Source organism: Coenobita brevimanus, chromosome 21 (assembly GCF_032717465.1).
Source record: "Coenobita brevimanus isolate Jiangsu-jjx chromosome 21, ASM3271746v2, whole genome shotgun sequence".
NCBI lineage: Eukaryota > Metazoa > Arthropoda > Malacostraca > Decapoda > Coenobitidae > Coenobita > Coenobita brevimanus.
Window position 1 is genome coordinate 25,818,620 of NC_136974.1, and position 20,641 is coordinate 25,839,260.

At 40.3% G+C, this 20,641-nt stretch overlaps 1 protein-coding gene across 1 annotated transcript in view; it reads right to left on the minus strand.

Annotated features, from left to right (window-relative positions):
- The window catches only part of Ube4B (Ubiquitination factor E4B), a 645,009-nt gene that overhangs the window by 207,966 nt on the left and 416,402 nt on the right, over positions 1-20,641 (minus strand). The window contains exons 16-18 of the mRNA XM_080266571.1: positions 9,291-9,556; positions 8,838-8,955; positions 4,412-4,526 (exon numbers count right to left, since the gene is read on the minus strand). Coding sequence (XP_080122697.1) covers positions 4,412-4,526; positions 8,838-8,955; positions 9,291-9,556 — 499 coding nt within the window. The remainder of the gene's footprint in view (positions 1-4,411; positions 4,527-8,837; positions 8,956-9,290; positions 9,557-20,641) is intronic.

Here is a 20,641-nt window from a genome sequence, read left to right on the forward strand (position 1 = left end):
TTATATTACTCAACAGGTAAGTTTACAGTCTAGCCTCGTTATACAACTTCTCGTTATCACTACAACAATAATTCAAAAGTTATACCCTGTCTTGGTATAATGTTGAGTAATTAACTGTGATTTTGCTACAACAGTATTTTTGATAGCTGCTTCTGAGAATCTCATATGGACACAGTGACGCATGCAAACCAAAATGGCCGCCCAGTGTTTACAATGGCTGTGATCGCTGAATTTCACTTTATTTTGTGCATGAAAGGCCACTGAAACATCATTGCTATCACCATGGAACAGTGAAATTTCTTAACAATTAGTCCATTCATCCATCATCCAATGCTACGTTGCCCCATGAGGAGCGTAGGAGCCTGGGGCTAGGAAAGTAGGTCCTGACATTTAAGATAAGAGTGACCAGCCTCACTCATCCCTAAGTGGCATTATGTGAGCAATAAACCCCAACCATCCCTTGGATATAAACCTTCACCGACTCAATCTGACTGGAGTGCCATAATTATTCACTAAATCACCAGGTGCCAAAATTTGGTTATATGGCCCCCCAGCGTAGTAAATGGTTTCCTGTTGTACAGGAAACCATTTGGCTTGTCACTCAGTGTAGAGTCACCCACAAACAGAAGGAAGAGGAAAGAATGATGGAAAGAAAAATAAGAGGGAGCGTAAAGTCACCCGTAGGCAGAAGGAAGAGGAAAGTATGAAGGAATGAAAGACAGAAGAGGATGGGGGGGAAAGAAGGATGGAGGAGAGGAAAGGGAAGACACCCGAGAGCAGCACTACATAGAATGAATGGATAATGAGCACCTCCACCTACCACATTTTAGCAATTAGTGCAGTATGCAATATTAACCCTTTAACCGTGGGCACTGTTTTGCCCCGACTGGCCTCTCCCGCGGGGGTTCCAGCCAAAATGTAAACAAACTTTAAACCTTTATAACTCTGCACAGAATAAATCTAGAGCGAAAAATAAGGTACCATTAGAAAGTACTAACCTTCGGCTTTGCAATGATGTAGGTTTCATGATTTCGTTGACTATCACTGGATGGGCAGTGCCGTTAGAAGTGAGCGATCTAAAATCACTATTTTTCGCTCACACACCATTACCAAATGCCAACCTCATTCTGATAATAATACTATAAACATATATGAACACTGCACATACGATAAACACCCACTCTGTGTTCACTGAGGCAGGTAAAAGGCACTGTAATTGCCTGCACTTCACTGCCACATCAGCGGTGTTGTAATCACTATTTTTCGCTCACTCACCATTACCAAATGCCAACCTCATTCTGATAACAATACTATAAACATATATGAACACTGCACATACGATAAACACCCACTCTGTGTTCACTGAGGCAGGTAAAAGGCACTGTAATTGCCCGCACTTCAATGCCACATCAGCGGTGTTGTCACTCACACAGCTGGACAGATACTGATGCGTGTTGGTCAGGGGTGCAGTGGGGGGCCCGGGGGGTGGGAGGAGGGAGGTGGGGGTCTGCTGGAGTGAAAGAACTTAATAGCTACTCTCCCTTGAAACAATTGGCGCACGGAAAAAACACGGGGTATTCAAAATATTCACAATCATTCGAGAATGACACCCGCGGTTTGGTCCAGTTTTTGCAATGTCATACTGCGATGACACCCACGGTTAAAGGGTTAAGTGAAATGATACCTTTTTGTGTGTAAAATACTGAAACTTGTGACTTGGAAATTGTGTCAACCTTATGTAACCATTATCCCCATAATGGGCCTCTACTCAGCTGACTGAGCCAAGATGGTTGTCCCGAGTTTGCATTTGCTGTCATTATCTGCCTTTCGTTTCATCTTGTGCATGAGAGGCCACTGAAACACCACTGCTATTGCCAAATAACATCACAAGTTTATCTATCTATCTATTGCCAGATGCCATGATCCCATGATCCCATAAGGGGTGACTGTTTGTCTTTGAGTTAGTTTTTCAACGGGAGGGGCACTAACCCTCCGCCAACCTACTTGCTGAAACATAAGGAACACATATCGGTTTATTATATGCTTACCACCCAGCACAGTAAATAGTTTCCTGGTTTACAGGAAACTACCAGGCATGTTACTCAATGTAAAGTCCCCTGAGACAGAAAGAAGGGTTATAAAAAGTGACAAGAAAGATGGGAGAAATATGAAGAGAGGACAGCAAGTGCTTAATAAATAGTGCAGTGTGTGATATTAAGTGATGTGGCACCATATCTTTTTGTGTACAGTAATTGTCCAGGCCCTCCAACTGAACCCCAGCCTATTGGAGGGGAGGGGGGAGTCTTTGGTGATTGACTCAAACCTGCATTGTACATGCATGACATGCTCACACTCCAATCACCCACAAATACTACCTCATCAGGTGGGTGGCAGAAGGCTTTTTTTTTTTTTTTGGGGGGGGGGGGGTGGGGGGGTATTTTAAGCTTTGCAGTCGAGGTTACCCTCCCTAACCCCATTGAACCCATGTTATATTGACCTCATTATATGAAAATTCATTATGCAATAGATCTTCACTTGACGCAACCCTATCTCAAAGCAAGGCCATACTATACTTTCTTCATGCTATTCCCTCCCTCAAATTGCTTCCATAACCAAAATTATGCATTAGGCTATGATTATTATATGGCATATGGTAGCATTACAGGGTGTATAATTTGTATTCTTCCATAAAATTACCTGGACCTGGGTTGGTGGGGGTCAGTTAACCTAACACTATTTTTCTTCTAAGTTATATACTCCGTTATATGAGTTTTCACTATCCAAGCAGTCCTCTAATAACATATCCCACTTGCATAATTGGATCCACCTGCACTGTACATGCATGACATGCTCACACTCCAATCACCCACAAATACTGCCTCATATGCAGATGAAATTACCTTAATAACAACAACACACCACATTCCAGAAAGCCTAGACACTACAACAAGACTACTTCAACACACTTCAGGACTGGGTCAAAGCTGATGACCGTTCCAGCCAAATCCACCACCTCACTTATCAGCAGCAGCAATCATGAGCGCAATTACACCCCAAACATCACACTTAACAATTTACCTGTGCCAAACACACCCTAACCCAAGGTTCTTGGTGTGACTGATGACACAAAAGCCACCTTCAAAGACCACATACATTAAGAGACAGTGCACCCTTGATTCAATGCATCCACAGATTTTACAGAGACAGACTGTAAGCAGCAAAATGAATCACTCACCCTAATCTACAAGAAATATATTAGGTCATTGATATCCTATGCCTCCGCAGCACAAGCCCCTATAGTAAGGTATCTAGCATCCTCTGAAATACCTTGCAAATCATACAAAACAATGCTCTATATATCATCACTGGCTGCAGCAATAACACTCTCTTTGTTCATTAACATTTTGAAACTAGTGTCCTCTCAATTAGAACACAGCAGCCTCTGCTGACACAGCTACACAAGGCACATAAAACAATCACCACATAAGCTTGACCAAACCCTCTTCAACATCTCACCTCCAGACATTCAAACACTGATAATGAAGAAACACCTACATATGGTACTGGGTACTCATTTTACAAACCGGGCTATACAACTAATTCAGAATATTATACTACAATCCTCACCTCTCACAACATCCACACATCAGAGGTATACTTGAACAGAACTGATCAAATTCACATAGCTAGGCTGAGATCAGGCCATCACCCAGCCCTACTCAGTTACCAGCTTAGAACTGGGTTTGATAGAATAAGAGATGACACTTACTGCACTTACAGAACAGGCCCACACAACATGATTCACGTAGCAAGAGTAATGCACAACACATCCATCGCTAAGACACAGATAAAACTTCAGTGGCATAAGGAGCCTATGGCATGACCCCATAGGAGCAGTTGTTTACCTGCAGTTGACAGGCGTGGCTGAGCAAAAACAAGCAGCAAATCATGGACACATTAAAATTTTTTACATTCATTCATCATTATGCACATCCTGAAAATTCTCTACAACGATTCACGCACCATTCACACCTTTAATAAACTCTACCTCTATCCACTTATCATAACTCTGAAATTTTTTACATCCATTCACAGTTTCAAAATTACTTATATCTATTCACCACTTACACCTCTAAATTTTGCACATCACTCACATTCGTAGTGTTCTCTATATCCACTCACTCATTAGTCAGGCTTTCAAAATTCTCTTCCTCCATTCACTCGTCATTCACACCTTCAAAATTACTTCAAATTACCTCGTTACTCATACCTTCAAAATCTTTACATCCATTCACTCATCATTTACTGTTTTACTGTTAACAATAACTCATCAATCATGTCTATAAAAGTCTGTTCCTCAAATCACTCATCATTTACTACTTTGAAATTATCATCCTGCATAAATTCTCACTTGTGTAGAATTTCATGAGTGCAACAGGAAGGTGCGAAGAGAGGGGGTGATGCAGGACACGCTGGTGAAGGCTGTCCACATGTTGCTGCACGGATGGAGTTAGCATGAACAGCATCTAGGGGAAAAACTCTAATAAACATTCTGCAATACTGTGTTTTTGATGTAATATAAATAACAAAAGACAAGCTGACTTATTCTTTCACAAAGAGAGGTGTTTCCCAAGCTGAACTATAACAATGTTTGCAGTCACATATTACCTCACTCAAGCAAAGAGGAACAAGGCTCAGCAACCATCCTTGTATACAGTAAAAGTCCTGTAATCTGAATGGTAGGGGACCGATGGCCTTTTGGACTACTGTTTTTTTTTGGACTATTGGGAGAGACCCTTGAAAACATTAGAAGTTTGTACATGATCATTAAATAAACACTTAAAATGATATGGGTTATTGTCTTAGACACTGGAAATGCACAGAAGTGTAGCTGAATAGTTGCAGGCAGGTACACCCAAGTCTAAGAGCAAGTCCAAGCCAGATAAATCCTTAGATAAGGCCCAGAAAAATTCGAAGAAAGCCCAGAAAAATTAGGAAAATTTTACCCTGAAAAATTCGGAGTATTTATTTATTTTATTTTTTTTTATCAATTTTTTTTTTTATGTGACCGACTCTGGGCATAGGCTTCACAGCCTGCTTTCAAGGCCCAGTAATCCTCCTATGTACCATACACCTCTACATGTTACCACTTCGGCGCTAACACCCACCATCCATATTGAATACATGCTAGGGCTGTCTCATACATGACTGGTGTATTGGCATTAGCGGCGGTATTTTTACGACATGTCGGCGGGTCTTCTGGTAGATCAGTAAAGTCTGATACTTATGAAATTCAAATTCTTAAACTGTTCCCTGCCCCAGTGGGATTTGAACCCGGGTCTGTTAGGACTGCAGGCCAACTCTCAACCGATTGAGCCACTGCCTCCCCCCAGTCGGACTGGAGGACTTTTACTGTATTTAAGGGCAAACAACCAGCCTACTTCCCCTGGTGGTATGACAATTAACCCAATGCGTCCCGTTGACGTATATATACGTCCACATGTTTTGTCACCGTCAGTCCTGTTGACGTATATACAGTGCTCGTCAGAAGTATCAAGCGCCTATGGCAGGGCGCAATACTTCTAACAAAAAAAGAATCACCCGTTTTTGGTACTAAAAATTGAGCCAGATGTTTGGGCCACTAACATGACATCACGGCAGCTTGAGGCCTTACTGTGCACTGGTTGGCTCCCGCCTCGGTTGCCTACGGGCTGTGTGAGAGAGAGGAACTCCGCTGCGCCTCCCTCTCTTCTTGCGCCATTTTTTACCTAGTGTCCCGCAGTGTTTTGGATTTCGCCACTTTGTTATGACCCCTACTCATGAACTTTCGAGTGAAATCATATCACAGATCATTGCTCTAAAGGAGGCAGGCTACCCCACGAAGGAAATTAGTGAATTGGTTGGTGTGGCTTGATTGACAGTGCGTAGGTGGTGTGCCCATTTTTGAGTGGAAAATAGTGGTGACGTTCCAACAAAGAAATCGTGGTCTGGTAGGCCCAGGAAAACTTCCCCAAGGTCTGTTAATGTTTTAAAACATGCAGTGGAGTCTAATCCTCGTGTGAGTGCAAGGAAAATTAAAGAGAGCAAATTCTTACACGTTACCAGCGACTTCGTAGGCTTGCCTTTGCTAACAAATACCTTAACTGAGGTGAGGACCAATGGTTGTCAGTGTTGTGGTCTGATGAGGCAACGTTTAGTGTTACCCATAATCGAGGAGCGCGCATGTACCAGCGCAAAGGTAGTGACCCGCTTGACCCCCGTTACGTGGAGAGCACAGTTAAACACCCTGATTCACTTATGGTATTGGGTTGTTTCTCTGGGAAAGGTTTGGGGAAGCTTGTTGTGCTTCCCAAGAACTGCAGAGTGAATCAGGACGTTTATCTGGAGCTTCTTTGTGATCAATTAATTACCAGAGTCCTTCGAGCTCACAGGTGCACGAGTGTTTCAGCAGGACGGTGAACTGGCTCATAAAGCCAAATCGGTCACCAATTGGCTTCGTGATTGCAAGGTATCCTCCATGAAAGACTAGCCAGGCAATAGCCCAGACCTCAACCCGACAGAAAACCTCTGGTACCTCGTAAAGAAGAATCTACAAGGGAAGGACATGAGCTCTCTGCTAAGCTGGAAGCAGCCATTCGTGACTCCTGGGCCAAAATACCACCCCAGCACCTGAGGAACCTCGCCCTGTCACTTCCACGACATCTCAGGTCCGTGAAGAAGTGTAAAGGATACCCTACCAAGAATTAAAGGTAAATAAAATGCATTATTTATATGTTTTTTCAATGCTGAAAGGTTTGTTTCATAGGAGGGACGCAGGGTGCTCGATACTTCTGACAAGCACTGTAAACGCGCATCAATTGCAAGGTCCCTAATTTGCACAATTTTCAATTTTCTGGCGTGATTTTTGGTACATATACATGCAACACCTTCCTTTACAAGATGCCAGGCAGGGACAATGCCTTACCCCGCATGACCTCCCCCCCCCCCCTCGCACCCCACTGTCTCGGCAATTCACCTGTTACCAACGACCGGGCCATTAAAGACATGTCGTGCCACGGTACGAAATTCAGGGCCAGAGTGATTCTCCAATCGTTGACAATGTGGAGGACAAAGTTTACATAGCATTAGAGGAAGAAACAGTCAGAAATGATGATCACGTAATGTCGCCTAAAAAGGTCAGGTATGTTGATGTGTTTGGTGAGTGAAACAATGCTTATATTGCCTATATTACTGTGTGAAAACCAATATACTCTCGTACTACATATAAATTTGTACCAAATAAATAAACAAATACCGTTTATGTGTGGTGTGGAATAGTTATCCTCCCATAGAACTCGTTTCCTTTGGAGCTGGCCTGATAGAAAACCCAGTAAGGTAAGAGGTTCTTCTACTTGTATCGAGTATTTTAAACCTCAGGTGAGCGATTTCTCTATGAATTTTTGATGTTTCTCACCAAAAGCAGAGGTTTGAGCAAAAAAAAAAAAAAAAAAAAAAAAAAAAAAAAAAAAAATCCAAATTTGGTCAGGATTGGGGGGAGTCAGTGGTGGAAAATAAGTCAGGACGGGGCGGGTTAAACAATTTGCATTTGCCTATTCAGGATCAAACCTATACATAACGTAAGGCCATCATTCAAATGGGGCCATTCTAACCACTAACCACCATGAGCCAAGTTTCTGACATGGAATATGGTAAATGAAGAATGCCTGAATGAAATGCTTGGATAAAGTCGTAGTTTGGTACTTGAGATGAGGTCATACAGCGTAACTATAAGAGTAAGAAACTGAACAGAGTTGTTGCCACAGGTCAAGCAGCAAGGACAGCAGCCATTAGGTAACCAAAGTCAACACGTGCAAGCATGTTGGAGTCTTTATAAACAAACAAATTGTGTCATAATGTATCGTTTATAAAGGCCCCAACATGCTGGCTTGCATTAGCCTTGGTCAACTCATGGTGGCTCTCCACACTATCTGATCTTACGCAAACTCACTATTCAGTCTCTTATCCCTGAGATCTCACTCTATGACGATGTCCCAGGTCTTTTTCAGACTGCCTCGCACAACCCTACCCCCAGTGTTCACACTTCTCACCTTCTGCTCCCATTTGTCATCCTCCATCCTCCCAACATGCACAAACCATCTCAATCTACCCCTCCTCATCACAACACTGATACATTTCAGTCCCATCCTTTCTCTCAGCTCTAAAAATGAAGAGAACCTTACCTAATCCTTTCCACAGAATAATATTTTTATTTTATTCTCATTAATATCATACTTTCTTATTCAACTCAGGTCTATCGAGTTGGGCTGAACTGTGTAGCAGTAGCAAGAACCAAGTACATATATGCAAATGGAAAAAAAAAAAAAAAAAAAAAAAAAAAGTCAATGACAATGTTTACTGTATTATACACAGCAATGAGAAATGCAGACTGGCTATACTTCATCCCCACAGGTGTGCTACTAGCAAAAAAGAGACTATAAGTGTTTGAAGGCTACCCTTCCCCTTCATGGTTCCAAGATTTGAAGGCTACCCTTCCTCCTTCATGATTCCAGGATTTCAAGGCTACCTTCCCCTTTTGTGGTTCCAGGATTAACTCTTTCAGTTTGAGAGACAGCTCCAAAATGAATAAAATCATCTGGTGGCAAAAAGAATAAACCTAAGCTATCATCCTAGCAAAGAGATTAACAAAAACTACTGCTAACCCCTTTGTTATGACTGACCTCCCCTAAGCTTTAAACAATTACTTGGGATGCAAATATAAAATAAAAAAGGCACCACTGTACAAGGTGATTTTAAATATAACCACTGTTGTACTGAGCAATTACTGACAAATCACTGACCTCGACTAGTTTGGCAGTGAGATAGGGATTCTTAATTAGTGCTGGTGAACAGAGGAGAACAATTGCCATGGTGATGATGGGGTCTTCTAAGTGTTTCATAGCAACCTTTGGAATGTACCTGCAACAGATTAACCAATTCAGTTAAAACATACTCCAAAATGACCACTACTTAACTGTTACCATTAAAAAACAGTAGCTTAATGTTACTGAATCCATTATCTTGTAAAATGGTACATTAACAATAAAGAAGGGCTCAAGGAAGACAGTCTGTGATCTCTTCACTTCAAGATATCCTACCTGTATAAGATCATATGGTGGTAGATGACATCACTGTAGTGAAAAGGGTTAGGTAAAAACAACTTTGACTAAGAAACATTTGCTGCACCAAAATTAATTTTACATAAGAAATATTTTTAGTGACAAAATAAAACTATGACTATGCTGTATACATACTGAAGTATGAAGAGGAGAAACTCTGCTAAATCATCAAGATACCACTCCGGCAGCGCAGCAAACAGTTCTGGGGGTTCTGGAGGAAGGGGAAGGACGGTGTTGTTGTCAGGGAGTGAGGTGCCTAATGTGGCCAGGTTGAGACTCCCACCCTCGGACAAAGTGCGGAGGATGATCTGGGCTACGCCGGAATAGAAGTGCAAGCAGCGCTCCAGCAGGTTCTCGTCCAATAAGCCAGCATCCGCACAGATTCGAGACTTGTTTAGTTTCTGACAGGGGAAGAAAAACTTAAAATTTGGATGTGGAAAAACATGATTAGAGCTAGTATCAAATTATATAACCACTGCATGGTGTAGGGGCCAAAGGCTTGGCAGAAATACTTTCTATCTATCTATAAAAGAGTACCTTAATTCTGTAAGGGGCAGCCAGAAATAAATAGCCTCCATCTCCTGCCCTATGCCATTATAGGCTGCACTCCCTCCAGCTCACATTCTCTCTCTCATATACATCTCCGACCCATCCTTCCATCTCATCTTTAGTCTCCCCTTCCCCACTCAACCTCATTCATATAAACTCTTCTAGTAAGCCTTTCATTCTCCATCCTCCCCACATGGTCAAATCATAATCACCTCTGACATTTCTTATTTCTCCTAACGTTTTCAATCACATCCACATCAACACAATGCTTCTTCACTTCCTCATTTGCCTGTCTGTCTTTTCATGTAACTCCACTGCCTCTCTGTCTTTTCATATAACTTCCCATGCTCCTGTCAAATAACTGATTTCTACTGCTCTCACTTCTGACCAGTCCATTCAACAGGGTCCAAACTTCATTACAATACGGTGGAGCAGCAACTTTTTTACTTCAATACTCACTTTCCTATTCCTTATCACTACTTTCAGTGAACCAGCAACCCTTCTTGCATTTTATCCTCTCAATTTCCATCCTCCTGCCTTCAAAACTTGCTCCAATATATCATTTTCACAATTATATTCACACCCATTCTCTCCCTGTCAGCATGCCAACTAAGTGCACTCTCTTTGATGCTGGTGTCCACAAACTTCCTTACTCCACATCTTTCAGGAAGCATATTATCTCTTATCCTATACACTACCCACACTTTACAAATGCCTCAATAACCTTATTTCCACCACTCTTACTCCTGACTTATGATGTTCCTGCCACACAAAATTCTCATACCCATATATTAAAACAAGGCACTAAACTTCATATATATCTATCACAGCAGCCACACTAAGATATCTGTTTTGTATTAAGGCCTTCACAGCACCATCACTTTCCTTCCCAATGTTACCCTAATTTGCACATTTACCTTTCTTCTCTATCACTACTCACAGTTACTTAAACTCCTTTACCAATCCCATTTTGTCTGCATTCACATCATATCACACTCCTTCTCTAACAACAATTTCACTGCTCTTTCATATACAGGAAAGATTGTATGATAAAAATATTACAAGGTCATTCAAAACAATTCAATAATTATCACTAGCGTACTTCAAAGACCAATTTCAACCCTGTGATGGTCTTCGTTATTTCATACCTCATGAAGTTTATTTCAAATGCTATTCTCGTAACTAGTTTCCTGTTACTATTTATTTATGACAGGTGTGTGTGTATTTAATTATTTGTATTTACCTATTTGTAGTATACAGGAATTGAGCAATGCTCGTGTTGTCCTGTCTCCATATCCACCTTTATCTAGTCTACCTTTACACACATGAATGTTTTTCTCTTGCACCACTTTTTCGTCTAAATCGTTCCAAATACTTATGCACTGTATTTACCTAATATACCTAATTGTGATATACACGAAATATGCTGTGCTCGTGGGTTCCCATCGCTATTTCTCAGTAAGTCAAATTTAGCTTTAAACTCGTTTAAGTTTTTAGACTGGACGATCTCTTTGTCCTGGCTATTCCATAAGTCTATACTTCTGTAAGGAAAGCTATATTTCTTGATATCCTTCATGCAGCTTGACTTCTTCAGATTCATTCCGTGTCCTCTTGTTGCTCTCTTATCCCATAAAAACAAATCTTCTCGTTCAATTTTATCTACTCCCACCATGGTCCTGAATAGTGTAATCATGTCTCCTCTCTTTCTCCTTTCCTCTAAGGAAGGCAAATCCAGCTTTTCGAGCCTCTCTCTGCATGACAGATCTGCCAGACTGGGGACCATCTTGGTTGCTGTTCTTTGAAATCTCTCAATCTTGTTTATATCTTTCTTTTTGTGTGGGGACCACACTACCGCTCCATATTCTAACCTAGGGCAGATCATGGCCACTATCAATTTTTTCATAATCTCCTCATCCATATAATGAAATGCTACTCTTATGTTAGTCAAGAGTTTATAAGTCTCTCTAACTATCTTGTTAATTTGTTTTTCAGGTGACAAACTATCTTGGACCAGCACTCCAAAATTTTTCTCTTCTCTCATTTTTGTGATTAATTCATTACCCAACAAATAATTCAGTGATGGCCTCCTGGTACTTTTACCTATTTCCAATATTTTACATTTCTTTACATTAAATTTCATTTCCCACATCCGGCTCCAATCATGTATCCTATCCAGATCCTCCTGCAGCATTTTACAATCCTCCTCAACCTCTACCTTCCTCAAGATCTTTACATCATCAGCAAACAGACTTGAATAACTGATCACTCCATCTACCATATCATTTACATAAATCATGAACATTACTGGAGCCAACACCGAGCCTTGAGGGACTCCACTTGTTACTTCCCTCCATCCAGACATCCTATCCTTTATTACTATCCTCATTTGTCTGTCTCTCAAAAAGCCTCTCATCCATTCCAGGAGTTTCCCTTTCAGTCCTCCTATATATTCTAGTTTCCATATTAGTCTCTAATGAGGTACCTTGTCAAAGGCCTTATCTAAGTATACACAATCCACCCAACCATCTCCCTCCTGTACCACGTCAATTGCTCTTGAGTAAAAGCTCAACAAGTTCAAAACACATGACCTTCCACTTCTGAATTAAAACTGACCTTCAGCCAAAATATTCATCTCTTCTAGACATTTTATCCATCTGTCTTTGAGGATTCTCTCACAAAATTTTGCGACCATGCTGGTTAGAGACACTGGTCTATAATTCAGGGGTTTTTCCCTGTTTCCTCCCTTATAAACTGATACCACATTTGCCCTCTTCCATTCTTGTGGCACTTTCCCCTCTTCCAGAGAACCCACGATTAAACTGTGAATCTTATCCGCCAGTTGTTCTCTGCATTCCTTCAGCACCCAATTAGAAATTCCATCAGGTCCTGGGGCTTTCTTTATATCTTGCGTTCCCAGTAATTTATACACTGCCTGTACCTCCACTTTTATATTTTTTATCACCGGTACATTTCTAATCACTCTCTCCCTTTCCACAAACTCTTTTTCATTAGTGAAAACCGATTGGAAACATTTGTTCATTATTTCAGCTTGCATTGCTGCATCTTTATAGACCTCTCATTTTTCTTTCAGTTTGGTGATTCCTTCCTTTTGTTTCAGTTTGCCATTAACAAATCTATAAAACAGTTTGGGTTCATCCTTGCATTTGTCTATTATACCATTTTCAAAATTCCTTTCTTCTTCTCTACGTATTCTTGTGCATTCATTTCTAGTTCTTTTATATTCTTCCTTTGTTCTGTTGTTACCTCTCTTTCTCCAGTTGTTCCACACCTTATCTCTCTCTCTTTTTGTTATCATACACCTTCTATTAAACCACTCCTTTACCCTGTTTTCTTTCCCTCTTACTTTTGGTACAAATTTTTCCACTCCCAAATTATAAAGGTCGAGAAAGATATCCCACTTCCTCTGTATCTCTCTTGTTTCTCTGAATTTTCTCCAATCCGCATTTTCAAAAAATTTTCTCAATCCTGTAAAATTTGCTTTCCCAAAGTTGTATCTTCCCTGTCTATGAAGCTCGTCTTGTGGCTCGACGTTCCCTATTATCATCTGGAACTCAATGACCACATGATCACTTTTTCCTATAGGGCAGAAATATTTCAATGATTCTATTACATCGGGTTCTTTGGTAACCAGTAAATCTAACCTTGGTGGTGTGTCCTCAACTCGGAACCGTGTCTTGTCTTTGACCCATTGCGTCATTACAATATTCATTATTATAGTGCCCCACGATTCCTCGCTGCCTCCTGAGTCCCATTCCTCCCAGTTCACCTCTTTACAGTTAAAGTCACCCACCAAAATTATATTGTTGCTTTTCTCAATTATCTTTTGTAAATAACTAGCCATATCTGACAACATCTCATGGTATTCGTCATCATTCCATGCTCTCGTCTTAGGGGGAACATAAACTATCGCCATATCTCTCTTGACATTCTCTCCAGTTTCTAATTTCATATATATCACTTCAGCCCTGCCTTCTCCCATTTCCACAGTATCTACATTTATGCTGTTCTTCACTGCTTTCATCACTCCTCCTCCCATTTTTTCCTTTCTGTCTCTTCTCCACAGTTTGTATTTACCATCTCCCAAATGAACATCAATGTCTTCTCTTATTTTAGTCTCTACAAAGCACATGACATCAGGTTCATGTTCTCTCAAGAAATCGTTAATTTCAAGCCTTGCCGATATTAAACCATCTACATTAGTATATATCATCTTCAAATTATTTTTGATGTTTTTTATACCCTCTCCTCTCCTTCTCTCCGTCAGTATCACTTCCTCAATTTCTGATCTTCCATAGCTATCCCCCTTAGTTTCCTTCACTTCTATTTCCTTAAATACAACGTCCTTACTTTCATATCCATCACTCTCCAATAAAAAGTATTACATTCTTCCTCTGTTCTTTTGTCATTTTTTTCCTTTACTTGTTCCTTCAATGATTTTAAAACTTCTCTTTCTTCTTCATTCAAATCTTTTCTTATTATAATATTTTCCATCCCTGCCTCTTTGCTTAATTTCCAGGTCACTTTAAGTACATCATTTACTACACTATCTGATGAAAACTTGACTCTCATTGGTCTTGTTTCCCCCTTTCTTATAAGGCCCTAACCTCCTTACTTCCTCAATTTCTTTTACCCACTTGTCTCCATCGGGATCAATCTTGCCTAATATTCCTCTCACAAGGTTCGTGTCTCTCTCGAGTCTCACAGATCTAACCTTTTCTTCCTCCTCCCTGTTTACAAATATTACCACGCATCTGTTCCTTTCTATAGTTTCCCTCACTATTTTCTCCCTTTTCTTCAGTATTTTCACTATGTTTTCTTCCATTTTTTTTATGTTCATTTCCCTTTCTTCCTGGATGATTTCTCTTAAGCTGACCATTTCTTTTTGTTCTTCTTCTGCGTGTGCCCACTTTGCCTTGTGCTCTTCTAATACACTACTCACCTTCTCCGTTTTATTAGTACTATCCACTAGTTTTCTCCTCAATTCAATATTTTCACGCTTCAAATTTCTGATCTCCTCATTCGCCGTCTCATTGGACTGGATCAGACTCTGTATAGTAATCTCCGTATTCTCAGACACATCCTTTAACACTAGATTCTCCACTTTCTTTTCAAGTTCACTAATCCTCATAATCAATGTTTTAACCAGATCCAGGACATTAATATTTCTACCAAATCCTGGAAATTCGAGTCCCTCAATGTTTACATTATCGGCCATGTTTGAGGTTGGTTACAGTACCAAAAACAGCTGTTACCGAAAATACTACAAACATTCATGTATACTCTTGCCAATAAATCTTTACATTTTTGGCAGTCTATATTTACTTACAGTATTTTAAACTTAAAACAAGACCATAGGAGACAGGACCAACAAAATTCTTGGAAACTACTTAAGGTTTGCAGCGGTGGCTGGGCCTGGGAGCAGTCAAGAGACATCCGTTCGTTGTGGCTGTTCGTTAGTGTGTGTGTGTGTGTGTGTGTGTGTGTGTGTGTGTGTGTGTGTGTATTTACCTATTTGTAGTATACAGGAATTGAGCAATGCTCATGTTGTCCTGTCTCCATATCCACATTTATCAAGTCTACCTTTACACACATGAATGTTTTTCTCATGCACCACCTCTTTGTCTAAGTCGTTCCAAATATGTAAGTATTTACCTAATATACCTAATTGTGATATACACGGAATGTACTATCCTCGTGGGTTTCCGTCGCTGTTTCTCAATAAGTCGAATTTAACTTTAAACTCGTTTAAGTTTTTAGACCGTACGAGATCTTTGTCCAGGCTATTCCATAAGTCTATACTTCTGTAAGGACAGCTATGTTTCTTGATATCCTTCAAGCAGCTTGACTTTTTCAATTTCATTCCATGTCCTCTTGTTGCTCTCTTATCCCATACAAACAAATCTTCTTTGTCAATTTTATCTACTCCCACCATGGTCCCAAATACCGCAATCATGTCTCCCCTCTTTCTCCTTTCCTCTAACGAAGGCAAATCCAGTTTTTCCAGCCTCTCTCTGTATGACAAGTCTGTCAGACTGGGGACCATCTTGGTTGCTGTTCTTTGAAATCTCTCAATCTTGTTTATATCTTTCTTTTTGTGTGGGGACCACACTACCGCTGCATATTCTAACCTGGGGCGGATCATGGCCACTATCAATTTTTTCATCATTTCCTCATCCATATAATGAAATGCTACTCTTATGTTAGTCAAGAGTTTATAAGTCTCTCCAACTATCTTGTTAATGTGCTTTTCTGGTGACAAACTATCTTGGACCAGCACTCCCAAATCTTTCTCTTCTCTCCTTTTTGTGATTAATTCATTACCCAAAAAATAATTCAGTGATGGTCTCCTGGTACTTTTACCCATTTTCAATATTTTACATTTCTTTACATTAAATTTCCTTTCCCACATCCGGCTCCAACTGTGTATCCTATCCAAATCCTCCTGCAGTATTTTACAATCCTCCTCAACCTCTATCTTCCTCAAGATCTTTACATCATCAGCAAACAGACTTGCATAACTGTTCACTCCATCTACCATATCATTTACGTAAATCAGGAACATTACTGGCGCCAACACTGAGCCTTGAGGGACTCCACTTGTTACTTCCCTCCATCCAGACATCTTTTCCTTTATTACTGTCCTCATTTGTCTGTCTCTCAAAAAGTCTCTCATCCATTCCAGAAGTTTCCCCTTTAGTCCTCCTATATATTCTAGTTTCCACATTAGTCTCTTATGAGGTACCTTGTCAAAGGCCTTCTCTAAGTCTAAGTACACACAATCCACCCAACCATCTCTCTCCTGTACCACATCAATCGCTCTTGAGTAAAGGCTCAACAAGTTAGAAACACATGACCTTCCACTTCTGAATCCAAACTGACATTCTGCCAAAATATTCATCTCTTCCAGATATTTTATCCATCTGTCTTTCAGGATTCTCTCACACAATTTTGCGACCATGCTGGTTAAAGACACTGGTCTATAATTCAGGGGTTCTTCCCTGTTTCCTCCCTTGTAAATTGGTACCACATTTGCCCTCTTCTATTCTTTTGGCACTTTCCCCTCTTCCAGTGAGCACACAATTAAGCTGTGAATTTTATCTGCCAGTTGTTCTCTGCATTCCTTCAGTACCCAATTAGAAATTCCATCAGGTCCTGGGGCTTTCTTTACATCCTGAGTTTCCAGTAATTTATACACTTCCTGTACCTCCACTTTTATATCTTTCATCACTGGAACATTTCTAATCACTCCCTCCCCTTCCACAAGCTCCTTTTCTTTAGTGAAAGCTGACTGGAAACTTTTGTTCATTATTTCTGCTTCCATTGCCGCATCCTTAAAGACCTCTCCTTCTACTTTCAGCTTGGTGATTCTTTCCTTTTGTTTCAGTTTGCCATTAACAAATCTATAAAACAGTTTGGGTTCATCCTTGCATTTGTCAAAATTCCTTTCTTCTTCTCTACGTATTCTTGTGTATTCATTTCTTGTTCTTTTATATTCTTCCTTTGTTCTGTCGTTACCTCTCTTTCTCCAATTGTTCCACGCCTTATCTCTCTCTTTTTTTGCTATCATACACCTTCTATTAAACCACTCCTTTTCCTGTTTTCCTTCCCTCTTACTCTTGGTACAAATTTTTCCACTCCCAAATTATAGAGATCTAGAAAGATATCCCACTTCCTCTGTATCTCTCTTGTTTCTCTGAATTTTCTCCAATCCGCATTTTCAAAAAAATTTCTCAATCCTGTAAAATTTGCTTTCCCAAAGTTGTATCTTCCCTGTCTATGAAGCTCGTCTCTTGGCTCGACGTTTCCTATTAACATCTGGAACTCAATGACCACGTGATCACTTTTTCCCAAAGGACAGAGATATTCCAATGATTCTATTACATCGGGTTCTTTGGTGAACAGTAAATCTAACCTTGCTGGTGTGTCCTCACCTCGAAACCGTGTTTCTTCTTTGACCCATTGCGTCATCACATTATTCATTATTATATTTAATAACATAGTGCCCCACGAATCCTCGCCGCCTCCCAAGTACCATTCCTCCCAGTTCACCTCTTTACAATTAAAGTCACCCACCAAAATTATATTATTGCTTTTCTCAATTATTTTTTGCAAGTAGCTAGCCATATCTGACAACATCTCATGGTATTCGTCATCCTTTCATGCTCTCGTCTTTGGGGGAACATACACTACCGCCATATCTCTCTTAACATTCTCTTCAGTTTCTAATTTCATATATATCACTTCAGCCCTGCCTTCTCCCATTTCCACAGTATCTACATTTATGTTGTTCTTCACTGCTATCATCACTCCTCCTCCCTTTTTTTCTTTCCTGTCTTTTCTCCACAGTTTGTATTTACCATCTCCCAAATGAACATCAATATCTTCTCTTAATTTGGTCTCAACAAGGCACATGATATCAGGTTCATGTTCTCTCAAGAAATTGTTAATTTCGATCCTTGTCGATATGAAACCATCAACATTAGTATATATCACCTTCAAATTATTTTTGACGTTTTTAATACCCTCTTCTCTCCTACTCTCTATCCGTAAAACTTCCTCAACTTCTGATCTTTCACAGCCATCCCCCTTAGTTTCCTTCACTTCTATTTCCTTAAATACCATTTCCTTACTTTCATATCCAATACTCTCCAAAAAAAAGTATTACATTCTTCCTCTGTTCTCTTATCATTTTTTTCCTTTACTGCTTCCTTTAATGATTTTAAAACTTCTCTTTCTTCTTCATTCAGATCTTTTCTTATTATAATATTTTCCATCCCCACCTCTTTGCACAATTCCAAGTCACTTTAAGTATCTCATTTATTACACTTTCTGACGTAAACTTTACTGTCACTGGTCTTGTTTCCCCTTTCTTATAAGGCCCTATCCTCCTTACTTCCTCAATTTCTTTTACCCACTTGTGTGTGTGTTCTTACCTAATTGTATCTTTACAGGAATGAGTCAAGCTCGTACTGTACCGTGTCTTAAACCATATTTATCGTACATATCCTTAAATTTGTGAATTTTTTTGGCACACACTACAGTACAATCCCAGCAATCCGGTATCCAGACAAATAGAATACTCAGAACAACGGGAAAATTCAAGGGCTGGTAAAAATGTCAGTAAGTTATAACTGTGCGCCAATTTGAATGGACTGCCAAACCGCCGTTTGATTGTGTCACACGAGGCTGGGGGAAGTCAGACAAAGCGAGGTGAAGGCATTTCCGGCTGATGTAAATCCCTAGCAAATCCTCTTAACCACCCCTCCTCTCCCCCTCTTTCCCCTACTTGAATTCAGTCATCCTCCACACCTTCCAAAAATCACCAGTCTGCGTTTTGCCACCGGACAGTAAACAAGGTCTCTTGCTATTGTGTTCCTCTGATAGACGGTAATTTGTACACTCCAAAATGCCTAAAGTGCAAACTAAACGTAAGCATATCGTGCTTACCTTGAAACAGAAGCTGGACATATGCAACAGACTTGAAAAAGGCGAACATTATAAAACACTATAGTCGGATTCCCGCCTGTTTGCGGCGGGGGTGTGGCCAGCACCTGTGGGCAATGGTGCCACGTTTCCCCAACTTGCGATGTGAAACGGAAGCTATTTATGTACAAGGCATCACAAATTCGATAAATTCAGATGAATAAAACTTACACTTGTGTATTTTGATGGATGAATCAACAGTAATCTTATTATGCATAAAATATTTATACAGTAACACAGAAACATGGCACACATATTGTACAGTGTTGCTAAAAGATATTGTAGTCACTTTTAATGGTTTTTAGCGTAGTTTTAGGGTGGGTAATAATATCACAGTTATGGATATAAGATAATGAGCCTGAAAAAAGGAGAAATATGCCAATATCCAAAGTAAAAGAAATAATTCATGTAATTCTTGTGAGTGGCAATACTTACACATCCATCTGCCCTAAAATAAATGTCCCAAGGGAGAATGAGGAGATTCAATGTCCCAAGAGAGAGAGAGAGAGAGAGAGAGAGAGAGAGAGAGAGAGAGAGAGAGAGAGAGAGAGAGAGAGAGAGGCATGCATTGAATGCATTGTCGGCATCACTTAATATAACAAAACCAAATTAACAAATGAAAGCACAATTATAAATAACTTTTAAAAGAATCAAAAGTACTCAGGGTGGCTCACATTTCCCGCCAGGAGAGAGAGAGAGAGAGAGAGAGAGAGAGGGGGAGGGGGGAGAGAGAGAGAGAGGTCTGTCACTGCCTTCTTTGTATTCATTTGTTCCTTTGTACATACTGCACACACTGATATACATTGTTCCTATTGATGCACATATATCTATACACGTAATTTCTCTCTCTCTCTCTCTCTTCTAATACTGACCACGTGGTAGGTGAATCCAGCCCCCCCTTCCCCTCTCCTCCCTTCTTAATCCCTCCTGGGTGTCTCAGGTCAAATCCCCCTTCACACTTCCCCTCCCCCCTGGACCACTACGTCGGGGTGTATGAATCAGTAACGTAACAAACCTCTCAGCAGACAGTAACTTTGACACTCCATCTACTACTAAATATGACAAAACCAAATTAACAAATGAAAGCACAATTATAAATAACTTATAAAAGAATCAAAAGTACTCAGGGTGGCTCACATTTCCCGCCAGGAGAGAGAGAGAGAGAGAGAGAGAGAGAGATAACGGTATAGAAAACGTGGCAACACTGTACACAGGTGCGGGCCGCGCCACGGCGGCGAGCGTGCGCGAGTCCTACTATAATGGCTGAATATAAATGTTAATAGGAATGAAAGTTTACTTTGTTGGAAGAAAAATAAATAAATAATATGCCTGCATTTCATACGTACATCATTTATTTTATTTTCTGCAAAACAGCTGAGTGGCGGGTGAGGGGTGGAGTGATGGAGGTCAGGTAGGGAAGAAGAAGAACAGTC